Source organism: Coregonus lavaretus (genome assembly GCF_964263955.1).
Source record: "Coregonus lavaretus genome assembly, chromosome: 38".
Taxonomy (NCBI): Eukaryota; Metazoa; Chordata; class Actinopteri; order Salmoniformes; family Salmonidae; genus Coregonus; species Coregonus lavaretus.
The window spans coordinates 6,607,648-6,631,553 of NC_140025.1; the positions used below are offsets into that span (position 1 = coordinate 6,607,648).

The window sequence follows — 23,906 nt, forward strand, 5'->3', positions numbered from 1 at the left end:
ACTTGATGGAAAACATGCATGAAATAAAAAGACCAATCAATTGTAAAAAGTTAACTTTATTGATAACAATAAGGTACATTATCGACAGCCCTCCATCGTCTTTCAGAGAAGGAATCAAACTCCTTCAAAGCACACAAAACAACTAACTACGATCAATTAAGCCAACAAATGATTTCCTGTATTGGTAAAGAATAAACAGTCCTACTTTTTCAGTTACGGTTCCTTAAATGTTTTAATTACATGTACTGAAAGTTAAAGGAGAACAAAAATGCCATACATCACACAGCAAAAAAGCAGAAGCGCTTTTATACACATTCTTCATTAGTATTTACAGCACAAGTGACATGGTAGAATATGCTGGTTTACTATACTGAACAAAAATATAAATACAACGTGCAACAATTTCAAAGATTTGACTGAGTTACAGTTACATATAAGGAAATCAGTCAATTGAAATAAATAAATTAGGCCCTAATCTATGAATTTCACATGACTGTGAATACATATATGCATCTGTTGGTCAAAGATACCTTACAAAAAATGGGCCTCACAATGGGCATTCAAATTGCCATCGATAAAATGCAATTGTGTTCGTTGTCCGTAGCTTATGCCTGCCTGCCCATACCATAAACCCACGGCCACCATGGGGCACTCTGTTCACAAAGTTGACATCAGAAAACCGCTCGCCCACACGACACCATACACGTGGTCTGCGGTTGTGAGGCCGGTTGGCCTTACTGCCAAATTCTCTTAAACGACGTTGGAGGCGAATTATTGTAGAGAAATGAACGTTCAATTCTCTGGCAACAGCTATGTTGGACATTCCTGCAGTCAGCATGCCAATTGCACGCTCCTTCAAAGCTTTCGACATCTGTGGCATTGTGTTGTGTGACAAAACTGCCTTTTATTGTCCCCAGCACAAGGTGCACCTGTGTAATGATCATGGTGTTTAATGAGCTTCTTGATATGCCACACCTGTCAGGTGGATGGATTATCTTGGAAAATGAGAAATGCTCACTAACAGGGATGTGCACAAAATTTAAGAGAAATAAGATTTTTGTGCGTTTGGAAATTTCTGGGATATTTTATTTCAGCTCATGAAACATGGAACCAACACTTTACATGTTGCGTTTATATTTTTGTTCAGTGTAGTTTGGTATCAACCCCAGGTATCAATTTCTATTCATATCTGTATTACATCAGAAATCAAGCAATCATACATACAAATCTTAAACAAGTATAACTTAAAACATACAATAACCACTTCTCGGTATAAATGTTTTTTTGCAAATAAACATGCACAATGCATTTTTTTTTACATTTCTGGCTATTTACCATGTGCATTTACGGTATCTTTCCTCACATACACACTAACGAGTGGCTTGCACCCCAAACAATTAACTTACTAGATGACAAAACATGTGATGCAGCTAAAAGTTCCGCTTGAATCCAATCCTCATCTCAAATAGTACCCTACACATTCTTTTTATATCCACCAAAATGATCCCTTTTCTAAGACACTTTTTTCATTATACCTTAAAGTTGTAAATCCTTCTATTAAATTTGAATCCAGTTAATAATTACATGAATGTGCCATGTTATAAAATTATCATTTGTGTGCATGGTTTGTTTTGATTAGTGTAACTACAGATTCGCCTGGGTTATATTTTAAAACAAGCGCTGACATTTTATGAAACGAGGGATCCTACTGCCAATCAGAATTGAATCGAATATACATGGAGACAGTTAAAGTAAAACAAATACAACAAAAGCTATGTGCAATGTAAACAGTCAAATGTAAAATGCAGTTATGTATACTAGCTAGGCCTACTAAAGTATGAAATGAAAAATAATGAATGTGATGAAAAATCACATCAGCATATTGAAAGACAATTGTTTGGTACTGAACAATATACAATGAAAAGTATCAATACATTTTCACTGCAAAAAACATGTATTCAAGTTGTAAATCTATCTAAGTGTCTTTACACAGCTAGATAAGGCAAAAAAACAAGAAAACATATAACTAACATTCTCCAAAAGTTAAATTCCAAATGAAAGACAAATGAAAAATATATATATATTTTATTGTATTTTTTTGCCCACTGAAGTCCCCCAGCAGACAGTTGATACCTGCTGATGGAAGAATGTGTTTCTTTGCTCAAGGTGCAGTTCCTCTATGATGATCTGATCGAAGTTAAGATGACCTGAGCAAGTTGCTCATCACTGGAATCAGAGGAAGCACAGAAATAATGGTTATGTTATGTTCACAAAAAATACACAAAAAATACATTGTAATTTAAAATAACTTCAAACCCTTCTCAGCAGACCTTTTTCCAAGGGTTCCCTTGCCCTAATCTGCAGGAAAGAAAAGGAGGCCAGAGAGAAGTAAAGAAACAGAGGAGAAGCAAGACCCACCCAGAGAAAAGGTAGGAAAACAGAACAGGAATACTAGATGGATATAGTAGGTAGGCAGTATATATGAAGGTAGTAGATAATATAGGCAGTATATATGAAGGTAGTAGATAATATAGGCAGTATATATGAAGGTAGTAGATAATATAGGCAGTATATATGAAGGTAGTAGATAATATAGGCAGTATATATGAAGGTAGTAGATAATATAGGCAGTATATATGAAGGTAGTAGATAATATAGGCAGTATATATGAAGGTAGTAGATAATATAGGCAGTATATAGGAAGGTAGTAGATAATATAGGCAGTATATATTAAGGTAGTAGATAATATAGGCAGTATATAGGAAGGTAATAGATAATATAGGCAGTATATATGAAGGCTGTAGATAATATAGGCAGTATATATGAAGGTAGTAGATAGTATAGGTAGTATATTGGAGTAGTAGAGAGAGAGAGAGAGAGAGAGAGAGTAGGACTAATGAGATCGTGTAATAACTAGTACTTACCTTGGGGATCAGACTGAGCTCCATGTGCGTTCTTTCCACTTTCTGGGTCTACACCTGAATGGAGAAATACATAAGCATTTACATCGAAGAACATGTTATGTGCCACAGACAACTTTATAGCGGGACCTCTAGACCCTTGTATCTTGCCCTGAGACATGGCTGCCATATAGGCGTCTACAGCCAGGGCAACCTTGTATCCACTACTACACATACTGTACTGTATGTATCCCAGTCCCATTCACTCACCTCCCTGAATCTTGAAACACAGTTTCTTCTTCTGGTAGGCAAAGTAGCTGGAGGCAGCACCAAGAAGGGCCACTCCTATTCCACTCACTATGCCAGCGATCTGACCAGATCCAGCTTCTACATGTACACAACAAAAAGATCCATTGTTGTTGTTGTTGTTTAGTTGTTAAGGTTACCCTAGATGTTTTCTCTCTGATTGATACTTAGAAAAGTCTATTAAAGAAAGTGTGTGTGAGTGAGGCTATTCATGTTGCATAACTTGCCTTTTTTTCAAAAACACATAGGGCTGTAGCCTAGTTTCACACCAATGGAAAACATTTTGGAACTATAACATAATTCCACAAGGTGGTGGTCTAGAGCCTTTTTATGACGGCATCTGGTTGTAATGTGCTGGCAAAGTACGCCCGGGTGGAAAATAGTGCAACAACAGAACACTATGGGGCCGAAACACAAACATTCCAGAGTTTCTCTTTAAAAACATCTTATATATGCCTCACGGCCACTGAAAACTATCCAAAATGCGACAAAAGACATGAAACCATGAAATCTCAGAGAAAGCCACAACCCAGTGATACAGTGAAGGACATAACACACCCAAATCCAAACACACAGAAAGTAACAAAGAAAGCAATATACAATGGGATTACAGGGAACAAAGACTTGAATTTTGATGGATATACCTTACCAACAAGTAAAAACTGGATTTTCCCATAGAGAACCAGTGTGAGTAATAGTGAGTAAAAGGAGGGTTTTATCATAGTGTATCATGCATTGAAACAGGGCGGTGCCCAGGGTAAAAGCTGGATGACACCCCAACCAAAAGTGACTTACTGCTGGAGAATGCAACCTACCGCCTGTGGCTCCAATCATACAGTTCAGACCAATAACCTTCACTCACAGTCACACATGCAAGCTACATTCTTAGAAATAAAAACCATGCTATGTGTTATTGATCCCCTGCAAAACACCATCAATCAGAACACCGTTCCACAGGTTTTATTAACATCTCAAGGAATACAACAGACAAAGAGACGACAATAGCAATGTGTTGATAACTAACCTCTCTGTTGTAACACACACATCGTAAGAAAAAGAGGTAGCCGCACACTTCTAACATGGTAAGACATGTTGTAATGGAAACAAGATATTGCATTTGAATGCAAGTGGCCAAAGAAACATACCCCAATGAAAAAGACAACCTCCAACCTTACAGCAACATTCACCACGATACATAAATAATTTGTAAATACGCAAGATTTAAATTTTTTATGTGTATAACCTACTGGCTTAGCAAATATATCCTTCATTGTTTCAGAATAAGTAATTCACTTAGTAACTAATGGAATATGAGAGAACCGCATGTCAGGTTGTTCTAGAACACATTAGTACAAAACGTGTTGGATCTTTCAACCCAGTGTTGTGAATTTTGGCTATGATAGGAATATGTGCTGACTAGGCCTCTGTGAGGGGCTGTTAGGACTGGGCTGCAAAAAGCCTTAGTAAGTAACAGGCTTAGAGTAACAGTAATGATGGGCATGTTATGATAGGATGGGACACAGGGAAAAATGTCAAACAAAGACCTTCCATGAGTGTCAGACATCTGTTTTACATCTGGACTATGACCCATAATTGTCAAAAATTGTAAACATCGAGGGCTTCTCTAGCCTTTTATATCTTCATTATCTTTGCATTAATTGCCATGTCATCTGGAAAGACTATCACACAAGAAGGAACACACATATGAAACAACTACATGCAATGCATAAGAATGCCTCAAGAACCATACTAACAGTGGAAAATGTGGTTGCCAATGGAAAGTGGCCAAATATGCAGCCCAAAAAAGGGGGGGACAATAAAATAACTTTGATAATATCAAATCAAATCAAATGTTATTTGTCACATGCGCCGAATACAACAGGTGTAGACCTAGGGGTGGGCGATATGAGCTAAAATTCATATCACGATATTTTCCACTGTCCAGACGATATCGATATGATATCACGATATATGACGTAAAAAAATATGAATCACATTTTAATATCCCTTCTTGGTTAAATTATATTAGTTAAGGAAAAATATGTATTTGAACCTTATATAACCAGAAAGAGTGAGGCATTGGACCGTATGGACCTGAAAAGTTTTTATTTGTATTGTGCAAACATGCATTCCGTAAACATGAGGTAGGTAGGCCTATATATATATATATATATATAAATTAGATATTAAGTAAAATTAAATAAAAAATAACAGGAGATAAAGAAAATAAGGTAATTACAAATTCAAATACGTGTGTTTGTTTTGGCTACGGTCCGTAGATATGTAAAAAACTAACCGTTTGAAACTAAACCTTTCAAGCCTCAACCATCAATTATCAACAATATCAACAAATCTTCACTAGAACTTTCTTCACAAGTTCCGTGCCAGGAATACCAGCATGTTGACTGTTTCTGGCTTTAGTGCTGCCCTGTGACATGTCACCACATTGCCCCCAGTGCTGAATGCCCTCTCAGAGGGGGCACTTGTGGCAGGGATGCATAAGTATTTCTTTGCCAGACAACTCACACGTGGAAAATTAGATCCGTGAAATCGCCACCACTCCAAAGGATCAGACTCGCTGTCTGCTGCCGTTGCCAGAATGTAGCTATTCAGCTCTTGCTCAATGATCTGCCTCTCTGAACATGAGGCAGGTGCACTGCTGGTCTGCTTAAAGAAGCTCCCAAGGCTCTTCTTGGGCTTCTTGCCTGATTGATGAGCAGTGGAAGCTTCTTTCTCCCTGTCAGTGTGATCCTCTGCAAGAGACGATTTTCCCAGGGCTGTGTTCTCCACCAGGAGGGCTTCGGTCTCTGAGGCAGCTCTCACCTTAAAAAATGAAAATAATTAAACTTTATTTGTATAGCACCTTTCATACATAAAATGCAGCCCAAAGTGCTTTACATTTGAAGCAATAAAACAAGAACAAATGAATAAATACCTTAATGTCCTCCAGTTTCTCAGCGGACATGTACCTGGTCTTGAACCTTGGATCTAGAAAGGTAGCCATGGAGAGCAGCTCATCTGTTGCAGGGTCAGTGTACTTGTTATTCAAGTAATCAAGAACCTTGATCTTGATCTCTTTGGTCAGTTCTGTATCGTCCTTGCTCAGATTTAGAACCTCTGCATTTAACAGATTGATGACAGGCTTCAAATAGGACACGCTCACATACGCTTCTCCTGACAGGGCATCTGTAAAGTCCTGGAGTGGCTTCAGTGCTGCTGTGACTGATTCCAAGACCTGGATGTCTTGCCAGGTAGGTACAAGGTGCCGTGTCTTTTTGTCCCCTGCCAGGACCTGTGTAATGGCCTTTTCCTGCTCCAGGACTCTTTCCATCATTTTCAGACGAGATCCCCACCTTGTCGGAGATTCTGTGATGAGCTTGTGCAGGGGCAGGCTTAGTTCATTCTGTGCTGTCATCAGGGCCTTCTGCTTTTTCCAGCTGTATGAGAACGTGCTAACCACCTTTTTGCAAACCCCTGTGGCCCGGGAAATCGCACACCCCTGTGGCCCGGGAGCGTTTTGGACACTCCTCTCTGGAAATTGGGAATAAGAAATCAAAATAATAGGGTGAAAAATAATCGAATCACAATACAATAATAATTAATAATAATGCATTTTTATATAGAAATCACAATACAATATAACTTTTAATCTTTGTTTGAGGATTTACGGCATTTACATTCAACTGTTACACATTTTACAAATCTGATGTGCTTAGATTTAGCCTACGGTACATGGCTGATGTGAGCTGTATTTTTTCTTAATAATAAGCATCATACAGGGTAGGCCTAGGCTACAGTCCTGAAACTTACCAATAGCATTGTGCAGCCTGTGTCCGAAACATCCAAGGTTTGCCCACTTGTTCAGCTGCAATGCCTTGATCATGTTCGATCCGCTGTCGGTCGTCATACAAACTTGACGCGACTCTTTTAATCCCCAGGACGACAGTATGTCCCTCAGCCCACCTGCAATTATTTCCCCGGTGTGGTCGTCTGGGAAATAAGACGTCTGTAGGCACTTACTTTTCAGTTTCCAGTCACCGTCTATGTAATGGATTGTGAGGCTTATATAAGGTTCTGTGGTACGACTTGACCATAGATCGGCAGTAGTGGAGAAGAATGGAATGTTATTTATCTCACTGTAAACTCTGTCCCAGCATTCTGTGTAAAGCTGTGGCAGGCATTTTTGGCTAAAATATTTGCGGCTCGGGATCTCATATCTTGGGTCCAGAGTTTGAATCAACTTTCTGAACCCCTCTTTCTCCACAGTTTGAATCGGTACCATGTCCTTCGCTATGTGATTTGTAATCGCAGCTGTGATGTCTATCCATTTTTTGCTCGTCTTCTCATAGCAAGTACCGGCAGCAAATGATGATATAATTGATTGTTGAGTGCGAGTCTGGCTTGTCTTCGGGCGAGCTCCTGGGCTTACTGTCTCACGCATTCTGGTGCATTGTTCATACTCACGGACATGTATGTTTTTTAAGTGATTGAACAGGTTGGTCGTGTTTCCACCTTTTGCTAAGACAACACGACGACACAACTTGCATAGGGTAGTGTTTTGGTCGGGGTCGGAGATTTTAAAGCCAAACCAGTTCCAAACAACAGAGGTGCCCCCTTTCTTCTTAACCAATTTATCCTCCTGCTCTTGAGCAACATCAATTTCTGTGTTTTCGCTCATCCTGGATTGTAAAGTTTTCCCCCAATAGTTAACCTGCCTCCTAACTGCAGCTGCCTGCACACTTCTTTGTTGCTAGCACTACATGCGTGCAACAAGTGCATGCGACGTGCGCTCATAAAAATAGGTCAACATATTAACATACATTCTTTTATTCGTAAGAACCAAGAAAGGTTGGATAAAAAAAAAAAAAAAAAGATGTAGCTACTTAGTACTATCACTCAGTTGAAATTTGGAACAAAAAAATATTGATGCAAAATTCGAATTTATGAATTCTGAATAAATCGCGGTATCCATGATATTGCTAAATCCATATCATGGCGCGGCACAATACCGGTTTTTACTATCAAACCGGTATATCGCCCACTCCTATATAGACCTTACCGTGAAATGCTTACTTACAAGCCCTTAACCAACAATGCAGTTACCACTATCTTTAGGCTTATAGCTGTAACATTTTACAAAACAGAATCCCATAAGCTCAACACACAGGAATGATTCAGAAACTGTGACTTCAGAAAATAAAGAAAAGAGTGGGTGTGTCAAAGAGGGGATGAGAACACACCCACTCCTTAAGGGATAAAACCTCTGAACTTTGTACTAACTCTAACTCTAACCCAGTGAAAACTGGAGCCTACATTCAGAAGAAAAGGTGCTCTCTAGAACCTAAAAGAGTTATTCGGCTGTCCTATAGGAGAACCCCATTTGGTTCAAGGTAGAACCCTTTTGGGCTCCATGTAGAACCCTTTCCACAGAGAGTTCTACATGGAACCCAAAAGGGTTATCCTATAGGGACAGCCGAATAACCCTTTTGGAACCATTTTTTACTAAGACTGTACCAACCATTTCTTTGTAAGATCAGCCCTAAGAGGTGTTTTAAAGCACCTCAAACTAACACCATGTAAACAACTAATCAGAACACTCCCTCAGATCTGAGCACCAATCAGAACATAGGTGGATAGATGACTTCCTGATTCCCGAAAGTCACTGGGGGCTCATTCATTGGCCCACATCCAAAAGCTCCATGGCCTTCTCTAACAGAGGCACCACTGCTTGCTTTATGTTGGATATCCAAACATGGACGCCCTCTGGCATGTTAGCATCTAGCATCTTCAGGAATTGGCCCCACAGTAGGTCTAGATCTGCAACGACACAGAACCGTTCCTGGGTTTTAGGCTATGGCCAATAGTCTGCACTCAATCAAGCCAATCAGAGTTAATTCCCCTTTATATCCCAAACCAATAGTTCCCAATGTTCCCATAAAGCTTACTGTACTTATTTACCCAGAAGAGGAATTATATTTCTTGCTACTTAGGAATAAATTGCCATCCTCAAGCCTCCACTTGCACTATTTGATCAGGGAATAGCATGTTTCAACACATTTAGTTTGATAGACCTCCTCCGATCAGCGCTGCCCTTTTCATTTGTTTTATTAATCATTGTCAGTATCTGTGCTGTGTTCGGATTGAAACAGGAAGTATAGAACAACATACTCCGACCTTGAGGAGCACACAATAAAACCAGGGAAACAATCAGCCAACTTCCTCTGAGACAAGAAATGGATATGACTATAAAAGCCCGGATGTAGTCCCTCGAGATGTATGGGAAGAATTCCCTGTGACTGAAATGATTCATACTGCAGGCCTTTGACATCATGGTAAAGATGAGTGGTAAGAGTTCATAGAAAGGAGTTGGTGTGGCTAAAGTGGGCGAATACAAACTCTAAAGATTCCACCTAAATCTGGCGCGAATTAGGCTGAGAAATAGCCATTCAACTTGACAAACGGCACCCCATATATTCCTCCTCTGAGACGCTTGATAATTAACATGATTTATTATAGAAATAAATGGATTGATTGTTTTACCTTGAGGTTGATCTGCTGGAGCACCACCTCCTCCTGAAGAGGGAAAAAGAAAGTAAAAAAAATAAGCAATAAATCCATAACTTTGGTACTTTGATTTTGCAGCATTACTGTTTTGAATCATTTTACGAGCAGCACGCAAGAACTTTAGACAAACTTCACGCTATAAATGGCGTACCATTGGGATCTGAGGCTGGGTCAGCGGCACGTGCTATAGATTGAAAACAAAACAGATCGAAGTGAGATACACTTCTACTCTCTCTTAGTATCTGTAGTATATACTTACATTTACATTTACATTTTAGTTATTTAGCAGACGCTCTTATCCAGAGCGACTTATAGTTAGTGAGTGCATACATTTTCATACTGGTCCTCCGTGGGAATCAAACCCACAACCCTGGCATTGCAAGCGCCATGCTCTACCAACTGAGCTACACGGGACATACTAATGTTTACATATCTTGCATTACTCGTCTCATATGTATATACTGTATTCTATACTATCGTAATAATATTTACATATCTTGCATTACCCATCTCATATGTATATACTGTATTCTATACTATCTATTGCATCTTAGCCTATGCCGCTCTGACAATGACATTCCTCATCCATATATTTATATATTCTTATTCCATTCCATTACTTAGATTTGTGTGAGTTAGATATTTGTTGTGGAACTGTTAGATATCACTTGCTAGATATTACTGACTGTCGGAACTAGAAGCACAAGCATTTCGCTACACTCGCAATAACATCTGCTAACCATGTGTATGTGACCAATACATTTGATTTGATTTTGATTTCATTTGAGGAGTATGTGAGATTTGTGGCTGTGAACACAACTCCAAGTGCAATGACAACAAGGGAAGTGGAAGAAGCATCGGCAACGCTAAGAGAGGTGAGAAATGCTATTCAGAGAGGGTGTTAGGAGACATGCCACGCATTTACCCCTATAGCAAATTACCTGTGTGTAATTGGACAGTTAGTCCTAAGGGAAAAAAACATTATTTTGCCCCATGTAGCCTTAGCTCACGTTCTAGACATACTGTACATACAAGTAGCTAGTTAGGCCCGTGTGTGCTATTTACATGTACGTGTAAATGCTCATGAAGACTTCAGAGATTTACTGTATAAAGACTTCATAGAGTTGGTAAAATATTTCCAGATTCCTTTCAACATGTCTTTAGCTTTCTAAAGCTCTCTTCCAAAGGGGCTCTAGTCGTTAACTGTGAGGGCTGAAACCTTCCCCTTACAGTGAGTTTAATGACAGGTTATTTCAGTTTGTTTCCAGCTCCTCTGGACTCTCCACAGTATCATGCAGGATAGCATCAGACTAACAGGCATATGGCACTAATTACATTGGTAACCATGAGGGGTTTTCTCTTCCCTGTTTCTGCTTTTTGTCTCTCTTTTGTAAAGAACAAATAATTACTTCCATTCTAAGTGACTAAGAGGAAAAAGAGAAAGGAAATGCGTATACAGTTTTAAGACAGAACGGTTCTGTTTCAGTCCACAGTGAATTTAGCACTGCAATTAATTTTTATATGGCAACAATGGACCATTTATGTCGGGTCCCCAGCCTCCCCGACATACTCTATTGTGTGTATCTTGACTTATGCTAGTCTGATTAGAAATTACTCTCCCTCAACAGTAAGATTGCAGGCCTACTGTTGGAAGTCAAACCCATTAACTAATTTGTTAGAACAGAACCCTTTGTCTTGCCTGGGACACTACTTCTATAGTTATGTTCATAACAGAAATAACTTATGTTCATAACAGAAATAACTTATGTTCATTACAGAAATAACTTATGTTCATAACAGAAATAACTTATGTTCATAACAGAAACTCAATAATAAAAGCCCTAAATGTCCTACCTCCTCCTCCACCTCCCTTGCCGGGATCAGGCTTGTAGCCACCGTCATTGCTCACATCAAACAGGTCATTGTCTCCTAAGGATCCGCCACCTTCCAGATGAAAACAGTATAGCAACAGGTGAGTCATTAAATCATTATATTTATCCAGGATAGTCTAGTCAGTAACAATTACCACTGCTTTCCAGGGAGTCCTGGGAGTCCATAATAACAATACACAGTAGCACACACATAGTATATGATCGCGAAACAGAGGAAATAAAGGGATACATCCAAACGCTTAGTACCGGTGCCTCCGTCTTTAGGTGGAACAACAGCTGGTTTATCCGGTACGGGATCTATGGATGATAGACATTAGAGAACAAGGAAGAGGAGTGGGAAGAGGACCATTATTTATATTACATTATAACACGTTATATTAACATTTTAATATGTTTTCACACTGTGAAGCATGCCACTAGTCCCTCATACCATTTCGTCCGACATTGGATGTGAAAACATCAGCACCTACAATCACTTAAGCTCTTAAGTGAAAGTGACAGTGTCGTTTAGCAGGTTTTGAAAGCTCAAGAGGCCCAGCTTCTTATTAAGAGAGGTGAGAGTGTGAGAGTCACTGGAGGGAAAGCAGAGGGAAACTCCTTTACATACCTAGCCATCACCATGTCTCAAGACATCTCAAGACAAAAGGTGATGGCTTGGTATGTAAAGGCTGCTGAGGAAAAGCTAAATAATAGATAGCAGTGGGTACCATTCATCACAAGCCTGGTTGATTGCTTGATTGAATGATTGATTCATTGTTTGTTTGTTTGATTGATTGATTGATTGGGTTAAGTTAACAGGGAGGGAGGGACAAAGCGAGAATCCCCAATATAGACCTGCACCAAATAGAAATAGTTCTTCCCAAGACAGAGCAACTAACAATAACTTTGACTTTACCTGGACCCAAGGCATCAGACAGGTCAAAACCCATCCCATCTATGAAGGGAAAATATAACAGAAAACATATGGATTCTATGATTGTATAATTTACAGTCGCAGACATCTCCCATCTTGAGGTCAATACTAGGTTTGCTTTAGGTATGATCAGAACCAGGGCCTAAAAGTAACTGTTTGGTCTGCAGCCACTGTGGCAGGTAGATGAAAAAATCTACCAGCCACTCAGATGTTTTACCAGCCAAAACATTTTACAATAAAACAATTTAAAAAATAAACGGATGACCATGCTTTGTAATGTTTTTAAAACAAGAAATGTATTTGTAAGAGGTAATGTGGTATATTTGTGGAGACTCTTATCTCCCTCACTAACTTTAAGCATCAGTTGTCAGAGCACCTTACCGATCACTGCACCTGTACACAACCCATCTGAAATTAGCCCACCCAACTACCTCATCCCCATATTGTTATTTATTTTGCTCATTTGCACCCCAGTATCTCTATTTGCACATCATCTCTTGCACATCTATCATTCCAGTGTTAATACTAATTGTAATTATTTTGCACTATGGCCTATTTATTTCCTTACCTCCATAACTTGCTACATTTGCACACAGTGTATATATATTTTCTGTTGTATTTTTGACTTTATGTTATGTTTTACCCCATATGTAACTCTGTGTTGTTGTTTTTATCGCACTGCTTTGCTTTATCTTGGCCAGGTCGCAGTTGTAAATGAGAACTTGTTCTCAACTGGCTTACCTGGTTAAATAAAGGTTAAATAAATCAAATCAAATAAAATATTGCTCAATTTCATTCAATTTTAACCAAAATATTAGATGAGACAAAATGTTCAGCTGCCCCTTTAAGGGAGGTTACCTTGGTAACGGGGCCACTCCAGTTGTGTCATGTGTGTCTGTGTGTGTGAGATTTGGGATCTAACTAGGGCTATCAGTTGAAGTAGCAGCCTCAAACTAAAGTTGAAAAACAACCGAGCTTGTGAACAAAACAATGTAAATAGCCAAGAAACACGAGGACAACATCTCACTTTGTAGCCTTTCGAGTAAATTAGACCAACTTTTATGCCTGTGCGCAGCGCCTCCAAAAATGAATCTATTAGCACTTCGCTCTGAGTGCACAGCTCTCCTGCCAGGCAGTGTTACTGCGTGAGGTGGGATATAGGATTCGTACTTCTTTCTGCGATTAGCAGCTATGAAACAAAACAGCAGAAATATTTTGAAAACAGCTACTGCAGCATTTTCTGGCAATAAATCACAACAATGTGCTCATACTTGACTTTTGACTATTTCTATTCACAAATGTAATGCTCGCACTGTAGAGACCTGCAAATTGAACACCGTGGCTGGTGAAATAGACATTCTTCCCCCCAATACCTAAATCTACCCGCATTTGGCGGGTGTTAACTTTATGCCCTGATCAGAACGTCTTACTGTGTTCAATAATCTGATAGCTAGATTCCTGATTCCAAATAGTATGGATGCTGTAATTACAAGTGATGAGTGTTACTTCAGCTGGTTGAGTTAATTTACTTACCTCCAGCTGGTTTTTTGGGATCTACAGGTGCGGGAGGAGGGGCAGGTTTGGGATCTGGAAAGGACATCAAGTATATCAACTATAAGAGCATTGTATTCCACATTGGGCAAATAATTGGACAACATATTTAGTTAAGAACACATTAAATAAACACATTGATGTATCCAGAAGATCTAAATCATCTGAGAGAACAGAAAGAAAAGCTTAGTTGAAATGCATGTGAGCTATACATTTATTTAACATTTGTCAGCCATAGATGCCTTACCAGTTCCACCTTCTTTAGGAGGGATCCCAGCTGGTTTCTCAGGCTCTAAGGGGAGAAAGGGTGAATCAAGGAAGATGGATTAAAAAAGCCTAAACTTTAAACTATAATTCCCAGGCTTTTCACCTTTGAGTCTACTACTTTAAAGCCAGGAAAGGAAAAATTATTCTAAATATAGCAGAATAGAATAAGGTGATCCAGGTTGCGATTTGCTGAAAGTTGTGACTGGTTGAATATAACTGAATACAACAGCAGTATAACTATACAATTTGATGCAGTTATAAATGTATCACCCAAATCGCAAACTGGATAAACTCTTAAAGCAAATCAGTGAAAAAGAAATCAGAGACAAGGAATGATCCAATCTTATTATCCCAGCACCAACGAGCTGATGAGAGACTTAACACAGCTACCTGTTGATTGAGAAGAGTAACCAAATGTAAGTCTGATATATAGAATGGTAAAGAGGAAAACCCAACACCAGCTTAGACATTTACATTTACATTTTACATTTTAGTCATTTAGCAGACGCTCTTAACCAGAGCGACTTACAGGAGCAATTAGGGTTAAGTGCCTTGCTCAAGGGCACATTAACGTCATTTAGCAGACGCTCTTAGCCAGAGCGACTCACAAATTGGTGCGTTCACCCTATAGCCAGTGGGATAACCACTTTACAATTTGGGGGGGGGGGGGGGGGTTAGAAGGAATACTTTAGCCTATCCCAGGTATTCCTTAAAGAGGTGGGGTTTCAAATGTCTCCGGAAGGTGGTGAGTGACTCCGCTGTCCTGGCGTCGTGAGGGAGCTTGTTCCACCATTGGGGTGCCAGAGCAGCGAACAGTTTTGACTGGGCTGAGGGGGAGCTGTGCTTCCGCAGAGGAAGGGGAGCCAGCAGGCCAGAGGTGGATGAACGCAATGTCCTCGTTTGGGTGTAGGGACTGATCAGAGCCTGAAGGTACAGGGGTGCCGTTCCCCTCACTGCTCCAAAGGCAAGCACCATGGTCTTGTAGCGGACAAAGAGGGACCCATCAACATCTATTAATGTGTCATTTTACCTTCTGGACCAAGAGCATCTAATAGATCAAATCCACCGCCTGGAGATGAAGTAATGTAATGACATGTATTTATGCTTAGTACATTATTATAACACTTTGTCAACACAGAAGAATCTGGTCATGTAGAGGGGTATTTTAAGAAGTGTGACAACATGGGGATGGAAAGATAACACAGAGAAGGCTGAATTCCTAAGACTACACAAAGGAAATCCTAATATTCAGTTGGTAAGAGTCCCTTCGGGGGCTGGGCCACCCTACAGTCACATTCTGTGCTCATATTCTGTTTCTTTAGAGTGGTTATTGATGTGGTTCATGTTGAGTCATATGAGTTGGGACTTATGAGTTGTCTATGTTCCCTTGCTAGTGGCTTCTTGCTGACTTCCACTGTGTTATATTATGTGACTGGTTTCCCTACCTGGACTGGGATCCTTTGCAGGTTGCTTTGGCTGTTTTGGAATAGTAGTTGGTATAGGGTCATCTAAAACAAAGAGAGAGTTTTTTTTGGCCTTTCATAAAATCATTAATCACATTTAATCTATAAGGCTGGAAATGTCACATTATATTAACAAAAAAAAAACAGTATTATAATAACAGGATCATCATGTGTTACAAGTATTAATACTAAAATTGTCATTTCTAATCATATATAAAATATTTTCAGAAGGCCTACATTATATTTGGACATGAACTCCTGTTTAATAATAACTAATTAACCAATTTGCATTATGCAAAATGCATTCAATTGGATCAGAGCCAGACAGCGCTGTGAGCAGCGCTACAAAATAGGCAGAGGAGGAAGACGTACCACCTGAATATGGTGAGGAACAGCCATTACACCTGTTTCATCAGTATAAACTACATCTACAGTAGGCTTATCTAGCAACAGACATAAAAAAAAAAAAGATCAAGAAACTTACCAGAATCAAAGGCATCAGAAAGATCAAAGTCTGTGGGACAAAGATGAATTACTATTGGTCAGCCACATTGTCCAAGACAATGCCAACACACCCACAACAATTGCTGTCAACCCATCTTAATTAGCACCACCTTGTACTCAACTTTAACTGTGTGCTAAAAAAGTTCAATGGAACCACCAGTTGCTATGTGTGTGACTTTGATATTGTGATAGTGTTTGTGCTACTTAACAGCAGGTAGTACATCCTGTATTGGTTGCCTGGTGAGGTTTTGTTATGAGGGAACTGGCCTTGCCTGGCATGCAGTCTGTTGCCACTACAGACAGTTGCGGTTTGAAGGTTTGAATGACTCATAGGCAGCTGAAACCGGAGAGCTGTCTCCTAGAACACTCTACTTTCTCTACTCTGCCTTTGCTGTAGTTAAACCGTTGGGAATTAACCAAGCTAAGACTGAACTAGCACACTAACTAATTAACTAATTACCTAATTATTCAACCCACTTAAAATAGAGGCCTCCCAGTTTGAAAACATTTGCTTACTGCGTCTGAACCTTTGACTGTATAAGAATAAGGTCTCAAGTGAAACTGAGCAGAAAACTCAGATAGTTGCTTATTACACTGTAAAACCAAGTGTTTAGGATCTGAACACATAACTAAACTAACACTTTTCTGAAAAACTTTTTAACACGCGTCAAGGCATTTAGACTTTCAATGAAAACACGTCACAGTGTTTAGATTGTAAATAACAGAACATGTTTATGCATTGTAACACTTTTTAAACACATGAACACGTTTATTCAGCACAAGGCGTTTAGGTTTAAACACTAAACACTGGGGGTGTATGGAAAATGTATGCACTCACTAACTGTAAGTCGCTCTGGATAAGAGCGTCTGCTAAATGACTAAAATGTAAATGTCAAATGTGTTGTTTTAACACTAGGGAGTAAAGCTGTATTTGCATATTTCCCAGCATGCCTTTCGAGTGAATGTGAGAAATGCCCACCCATGACTGTGTTTGTTAGTGACAGAGACATGGTTGTTGCAATCATTTCTAATCCTGAAACCTTCACATTTTACATTTACATTTTAGTCATTTAGCAGACGCTCTTATCCTTCACCAAGTGACTGCCTAAATTAATGCGTTTCAATTACAATTCAACCCTTTATGACCACATATTATACATTGAGTGTACAAAACATTAGGAACACCTGCTCTTTCCATGACATAGATTGACCAGGTGAATTCAGGTGAAAACTATGATCCCTTATTGATGTCACGTATTCAATCCACTTCAATCAGTGTAGATGAAGGGGAGGAGAACTGTTAAAGAAGGGTTTTTAAGCCTTGAAACAATTGAGACATGGATTATGTATGTGTGCCATTCAGAGGGTGAAATGGCAAGACAAAAAGGGGGTCCAACTCAATAATACGAAAGGTGCTCCTAATGTTTTGTACACTCATTGTACATTTCAAAAGACCTTTTGTTATGACCTAGTTATCTTCAACATTGTAGTCTGAAAATCTTGGCTTATGTGCCACATCAGACCTGCAAGGCACAATACGCTGGTTTGTAATGTGATTAGTAATTCCTATCAGAATCCAGCCAGAGGGAGGATATCCAAGAATTTGAATATTTTATCACCCACAACCTGCACTCAGAATGACTGCTACGGTGAAGGACTTCATAAACAAGACAACCTAAACCAGTGGTTCCCAACCAGGGGTACTAGGACCTACTTGGCCTATCCACAGGGGGTACTTGAGAAGACTCATGAGACCATCGGCCTACTGGTAAAATACTCTTGAGGGCTAATCAGGGCTACTCCTGGCAGAGCAAATTCTGTTGATGGTACAGTAACCAAAAATTACTGGGAACCACTGACCTAAACCATCTAAACTAGAACAACCATCTCAGTAACGGGTGCAATAAATCCAACCCCTCACAGATTGGATTAGTTATTTTTTTTATTAAGTTATTTATCTTTGTATAGTATAACAAAAATCTATGTGTATGAGGAAACAGATTTTTAAACAAACTATTCTAAAAATCAACCTGCAACAAAGCATGCTGGTAAATATGATAATGAGGCCCCTCCCATGTCTTTTTCACTCAGAGCAAGTTAACAGAAATTAACTCAACACAGTCAAGTAACAACAACACGTGATTGAAAAGATTTCTTGAATCAAATGTCCTGACCAGTATGGTGAAAGACATTCCTAACACTGATCTGAATAAAAGGCATGGAAAGACACATCAATTTCTAATTACTAAATGCACTCTAAACAGGATGATGGGAAAGTAAACAGTAGTGTTTAAAATCAGAATACTTAAGAGATTGATGCGTTCTCCTGGTTGGAAATTGACTGGAAAAAGCTGACTATCATGTTTAATCTTGCATTCTAAATACCTTTGTTTAAGATGAGAAACCTTATTCGCTAATCTAAATGCCTAATGTTTAAGGTGTAAACACTGACATTTAGGTTATCAACGTGTCATGGTTTTACAGTGTACTTTCAGAAGAAAGACCAACAAACTATTAACTGTATCAACTAAGTAAATATAACCCACTTGTACTAATTATTTTCACTGTGTACTGGGCACTTGAGGCAATGATGGGGTAGTATAAAACAGTCTTTCATCAGTTCAGTCTGGCTTTTAAATCTAGGCATCACATGTCATCATGAAGACAGCGTGCCCATCTGGGTAGGGGTTTGGGGCTGCATGCTTGTCTCACACAGGAAGCCAAGCGACACAGCCAGTCACAGGACGGGAAATATATTTAGAATGTTATGTTCATTGGGTGTTGAGTATAACTCACAGAGGAGCTATAAGGCTAAAAAGTGTTTCAAAGTCCAATATCTTATAGGCCTACATATGTATGATCTTAATTTGAGCCAGTTTTCTACAGCAGGAAAATAATCCTGCAGCAACAGGAAATGTGAATTATTATGTGGATTAGAAGGAAAATAAAGTCTGAAATTTCAAAGTGGAAATTACAAACTTCAGAAGCCTTTTTAAACCTTAAATACACTACAAGTTTAACATTTCCTGCATTGCAGTTTGAGATTTTAAAAGGCTTATTGGAGCTACTTTTTATCTGTATTATTTTTCAACTGACACACCACTACAGAGAGCCTACAAAGAAAATAAAGTTGGCAGAGGGGGCCTTGGCTTGAAAGTGTCTTTAAAGAAGAAAAACTTCAGCGAGAAGAGTTGTTAGTATGCAGTACGGGGAACTGTGTTCTGCAAACCACCCTTACCTTTCAGCAATTAAATCCTGCTAGAAAACAAAACACTCTCTCTGTGCCTTTCACACTTGCTTTTCAAAGTTGTGCCCAGTTGTGCCAGTTAGCATTGCATGCACATGTGCTTCCCTATGAGCCAAAGACACTACCCTGACTATAAAGGGCAGACTAGACCCACCCTTGAGTCATATACTACCACACTAAGATGAGTCAGAACTCTTCTGAGAGCTGTGATTATAAAACTGTACAAGAAGTACACAAGCGTTGTAGTAGCCTACACGTTTGTAACAGTGTTATACTGCCTTGCTGTTACGGTAACCGCATGTCATTCTCAGCTGTGCAACTAAAAACTGCACGGATGAGTGGGATGGGAAACAAATGCATGCAACAGCCACGTGCCCTAACCCAAATAGACATAGCACATAACATGGGGGAGGGGGGCGCAGACATGGGAGTTTCCCAGGCTATTTTCTTGTCTAAATCTATAAACGTATTTCTACTACTTCTAGGCCAATCTTGTGTGTACCTTGTCCAAAGGATAGGCCTAAGCTAGACGTATAACTTTAAATAGGCCTACGTTAACATCAACATAACAACAACAAAAACAACAAGTAAACAACAATAGTCCTGATCGTTATTATCATCATATTATTATCATTATCATAATAGCTATTCATAATAGGCCTAATAATGGGTTAGTTATGTATCTTGAGTGGAAAAAAACCTTACCTTGTGTTTTCGTCCCTATAGCCAGAGTTACAAGCAAGGCAATCCATAAGCAAGATTTCATGTCTGCTGAATAGGAAAAAAACTTTTTTTTTTTCCTGAATTATCCGATGCTGGATCGATATGGCTATTCTGTCAAAATAAATCGGTAACTTTAGGGTGTGTCAATGTGCGGTGCTGTCCTTCTTGCCTACCAGAACTCGAGTGTTCTCCAGTTACAAATTGGCAGTCAAATTTCCAACACGAATGAAGAGCAGTCAGGGTGGGCGTGGTGTGGTAACTTCATAAAATAAAGGCGTTACCCTGGCCGCTCATGACGTCACAGCCTCCATAACTTACTACATTCGCACACACTGTATATATATTTTCTGTTGTATTTTTGACTTTATGTTTTGTTTACCCCATATGTAACTCTGTGTTGTTGTTTTTATCGCACTGCTTTGCTTTATCTTGGTCGCAGTTGTAAATGAGAACTTGTTCTCAACTGGTTTACCTGGTTAAATAAAGGAGAAATAAAAAATTTAAAAATACTTTCAAAATCTTAGCTAGCAGTCATCATCATGAATCAAGTCAACAATCTACTGGTAAATCCTTTTTAATCCTTGTCATATGAAGATAAATAATGAAGAGAATGTATAGATAAAACGTATCCGTGTTCATCGGCCAATGGACATAAACATTACACAACAAATTGGAAATCACAAATTCAACAGTGAGTGGTTTGGAAGGAATCAGTGGCTAACTGTAAGCATTGCAAAGCAATCACTAGCCTGCTATTCAGTGGAGTGGCTGCGTGGTCCCACATCTGGGATTAAGGGTCTCTTTTCCAAGTTTAAAATGATAAACATTCAACATTGGCCATGCTGTCAATGAAGCATGATTTGTGCCCCGCTCAAAACAACTATTAACTTGAAACTGTGGAGTCTTGAACTCACTAAAGTCAAGTTAACTGGGAACTCGGGAAAAACGAGCTCCGACTGGGAAAATACATTTTGAACAGTCATCCAACTCGGAATTGTAAATCTGGAACTCGGGCCTCTTTCTAGAGCTACTACCTGAAGATCACTGACCTCATCATGATTCGACCTTGTTTTTTCCGAGTTCCCAGTTGTCTTGAAAGCATCATAAATCCAGAGAACGCCAGACTTTGATGACTACATTTTCCAACGAAGGACCGCCACGCCACCTTCCTGTTCAAGTGAGCACAGCACAACAAGGTGAGTCCAAAATTTTTTTGTATGCTGCTGCATAAATTATGTAATATGCCAGGGAGATATATATACTGTAGCTAAGAAAGTATTACTAAGTGTATGTTGTGTAGTAAGCTGTTAGTAGCCCATGTGCCTCACCCTAATAATTTGGAATATTTTCCCCTCTTAATGTCGCCTACTCTTCTGACTTGGTGGTGCACATGTAGCCTATAACCTATTTTAGATAAATATAATCATCAAATATTGTAAGAGCTTTCATTGTCTGCTTATATGCCCCCTTTATTTATCCTACGGTTCTGGCTTGGTGTACAGGGATAACACTGTAAGAACGGCCCATGTTCTGAATTCTGTCACTGTACATTTCAAAAGTGCTAAACAAATAGTTATATTGATTACGTCCGTCTTAGCTCGCTCATTAATGTCTTAATCGAAATTATGGATTGCCTCTTATCCGCTTGTCGTCCCCTTATGCCATAGTTTGTACATCTCAGTTGTCATTAGAAACCACATTTGTTTAAGCAAGTCAGCCATATCAGCAAAAAAAATGTAAAGGCAGTACATGAGGCTGAATGAATTGTTTCGCTGCCAGACAAGGCTCCGCTGATAGCCAGGCGTAGTAGTGGTAAAATGTTGGGACTGCTGTTGGGACTCTGCAGTAGGGACAGCTTTATGTAGGCCCTAACAGTTTGTGGGCACCGTTTGTCACCGTTATAGTGCAGTTCATGTATTGTTTAGTGTTGTGTTGTGTAGTGGCTTTGCTGGCATTCATCCCACATTTTTGTTTTTGTTTGCCCCAACAAGATTTACATGCTAAAATAGCCACTGCTCTGATAACACCTTGGCTATTTGAACCGGGCGATTGTGCCATCTAGCGAGATGTCATGGGTTTCACTTGAATTTGTAAGGTGCCTTTCCATATTGTGCGGTGCGCGTAAAAGCGAAGAGAATGTGAAAACAAGCCATGGTGAAAATGGTATTGAGAAATAATGTAGTTGGCAGCTATACTACAACCTCTCATCTTGTAAAAGAGTGTGTAGTAGGCTATGGCCTAATCGATGTAATGCATAGTCTATAATAGGAAAATAACCAACATCGAATAACAGAGCACGATATTGAAATAATTGTTGCCTTATTATTTAAAAAATGAATGAGATTTGAAATCGTCTCAGTTTATCAACATCTGAGGATTATGGAATCATGGCCAGTGTAGTCTATCTATAATGATTTATAATTGTGTTGCTTCAGTGAATGTTGAGGTCTCTAAGGACAAATGTATAGGTCAGTGGATGCCTGCCAGTCTGACTCTTCAAGTTGGCACGCATCAATGCAGATGCCAAGGAGGACTATAGGTCGGGTGCTGTAGAGTGCAGAGAACGTGTCCATCATTTCATTCATAAGAGCCGGAGCAACAGAGCCCGTTTATTCCCCCTCTCTTGCCTCGCTGCTGACATGCAGTCTTTCTTGTCTCCATTTAACAAGGCGATCTTAGTGGCTTTGTTTATTTTTGCCATCTTACTCATTCTTTATGTAATACTATGGTATATATGCCGAGACGTGGATTGCGACCACGGAATCTGACGCTTATCGTGAGAAAAGCAGACGATACCCCGACTTTAGCTTATACGGAGACGCGCCAGGGTGACCCTTTGGTAAGTCCAGCGGCGCGTCTTGAGTGCTCTGACCATAAGCTCAAGGTGCGTCATTTAACCAACCGTAACATGGAAATCGTTTGTATATATTGCTCATGTGGAGTAAAATATGTGCAGTTCCTTTTATGTGTATCGTGTAGGCTGAATAGCCTATTGAATTTTATCTCCAACGTGTTGCGCCACATTCGTGTTAGCATGAGTTAGGCTATTGCAAAGCAGGGGAAATGTTTCCCTTAATTTCTATTGGCATTCATTCTAGGAAATTGTCATAATAATATTTTATAATTCAGTAAAACGTATATTAGTGGGCAAGCTGCTATCGTGTGACAAAGAAGGCGGGAAGGAGGATCAGGCTACACGGTTTTGAAGCATCCTTGTCACCCTTATCCCCCTCGCAAATGTCCCGTTATTGGTCATCCAACAAAAAACACCGTTGACAATTCATAGAGACATAAGGAGGCATCGATAACATTTGAAATTCTATTTAATCCTTCTGGTTCTGATTCTGATTTTGGTTCATCCACAATTGGAAAGTGTGATGGGAATAGATGGGACTGATTTTATTCTATGAATATTTCAATTCTGCGGAATGTCCTGTAAATTCTTACCTTTAAAACAGCTCTGCTTTGATATTTTAGTTCATTTGACCTTATACGGTGTCTTGTGTATCCAACATTAGATGTAATAACGCTGCAATAACAAAATCCCAACCGTCTCTATAAATATTTGCATTGAAT

General features: G+C 39.4%; 1 protein-coding gene across 19 annotated transcripts; it reads right to left on the reverse strand.

Annotated features, from left to right (window-relative positions):
• Positions 1–38: 38 nt before the first annotated feature.
• On the reverse strand, positions 39–20,575 carry LOC311112183 (CD99 antigen-like protein 2). Of its 19 annotated transcripts, none has more exons than XM_084155188.1 (15): positions 20,504–20,575; positions 20,313–20,378; positions 16,341–16,370; positions 15,839–15,901; positions 15,424–15,462; positions 14,374–14,418; positions 14,109–14,162; positions 12,558–12,596; positions 11,909–11,959; positions 11,625–11,714; positions 9,922–9,954; positions 9,747–9,779; positions 3,171–3,287; positions 2,925–2,978; positions 39–2,226 (listed from the first exon to the last, which is right to left on the reverse strand). In XM_084155188.1, exons 2-15 carry the CDS (start codon positions 20,371–20,373, stop codon positions 2,198–2,200), a joined length of 738 nt encoding a protein of 245 aa, XP_084011314.1. In that variant the 5' UTR covers positions 20,374–20,378; positions 20,504–20,575; the 3' UTR covers positions 39–2,197. The 19 variants fall into 19 exon arrangements, 18 of the variants coding, with proteins under 18 accessions (XP_084011314.1, XP_084011315.1, XP_084011304.1 ...); XM_084155189.1 differs by having other exon boundaries at positions 20,313–20,375; positions 20,504–20,560; XM_084155178.1 differs by lacking the exon at positions 20,504–20,575 and having other exon boundaries at positions 20,313–20,462.
• Between the last annotated feature and the right edge of the window lie 3,331 nt (positions 20,576–23,906).

Coding starts and splice junctions, on each gene's coding strand:
- LOC311112183 (XM_084155188.1), bottom strand. CDS start 20,373: ATGAAATCTTGCTTATGGATTGCCTTGCTTGTAACTCTGGCTATAGGG. Junction 11,960..12,557: donor GTCTGATGCCTTGGGTCCAG/GTAAAGTCAAAG, acceptor TATCATCCATAG/ATCCCGTACCGGATAAACCA. Junction 3,288..9,746: donor TCCAGCAGATCAACCTCAAG/GTAAAACAATCA, acceptor GTGTACATGTAG/AAGCTGGATCTGGTCAGATC.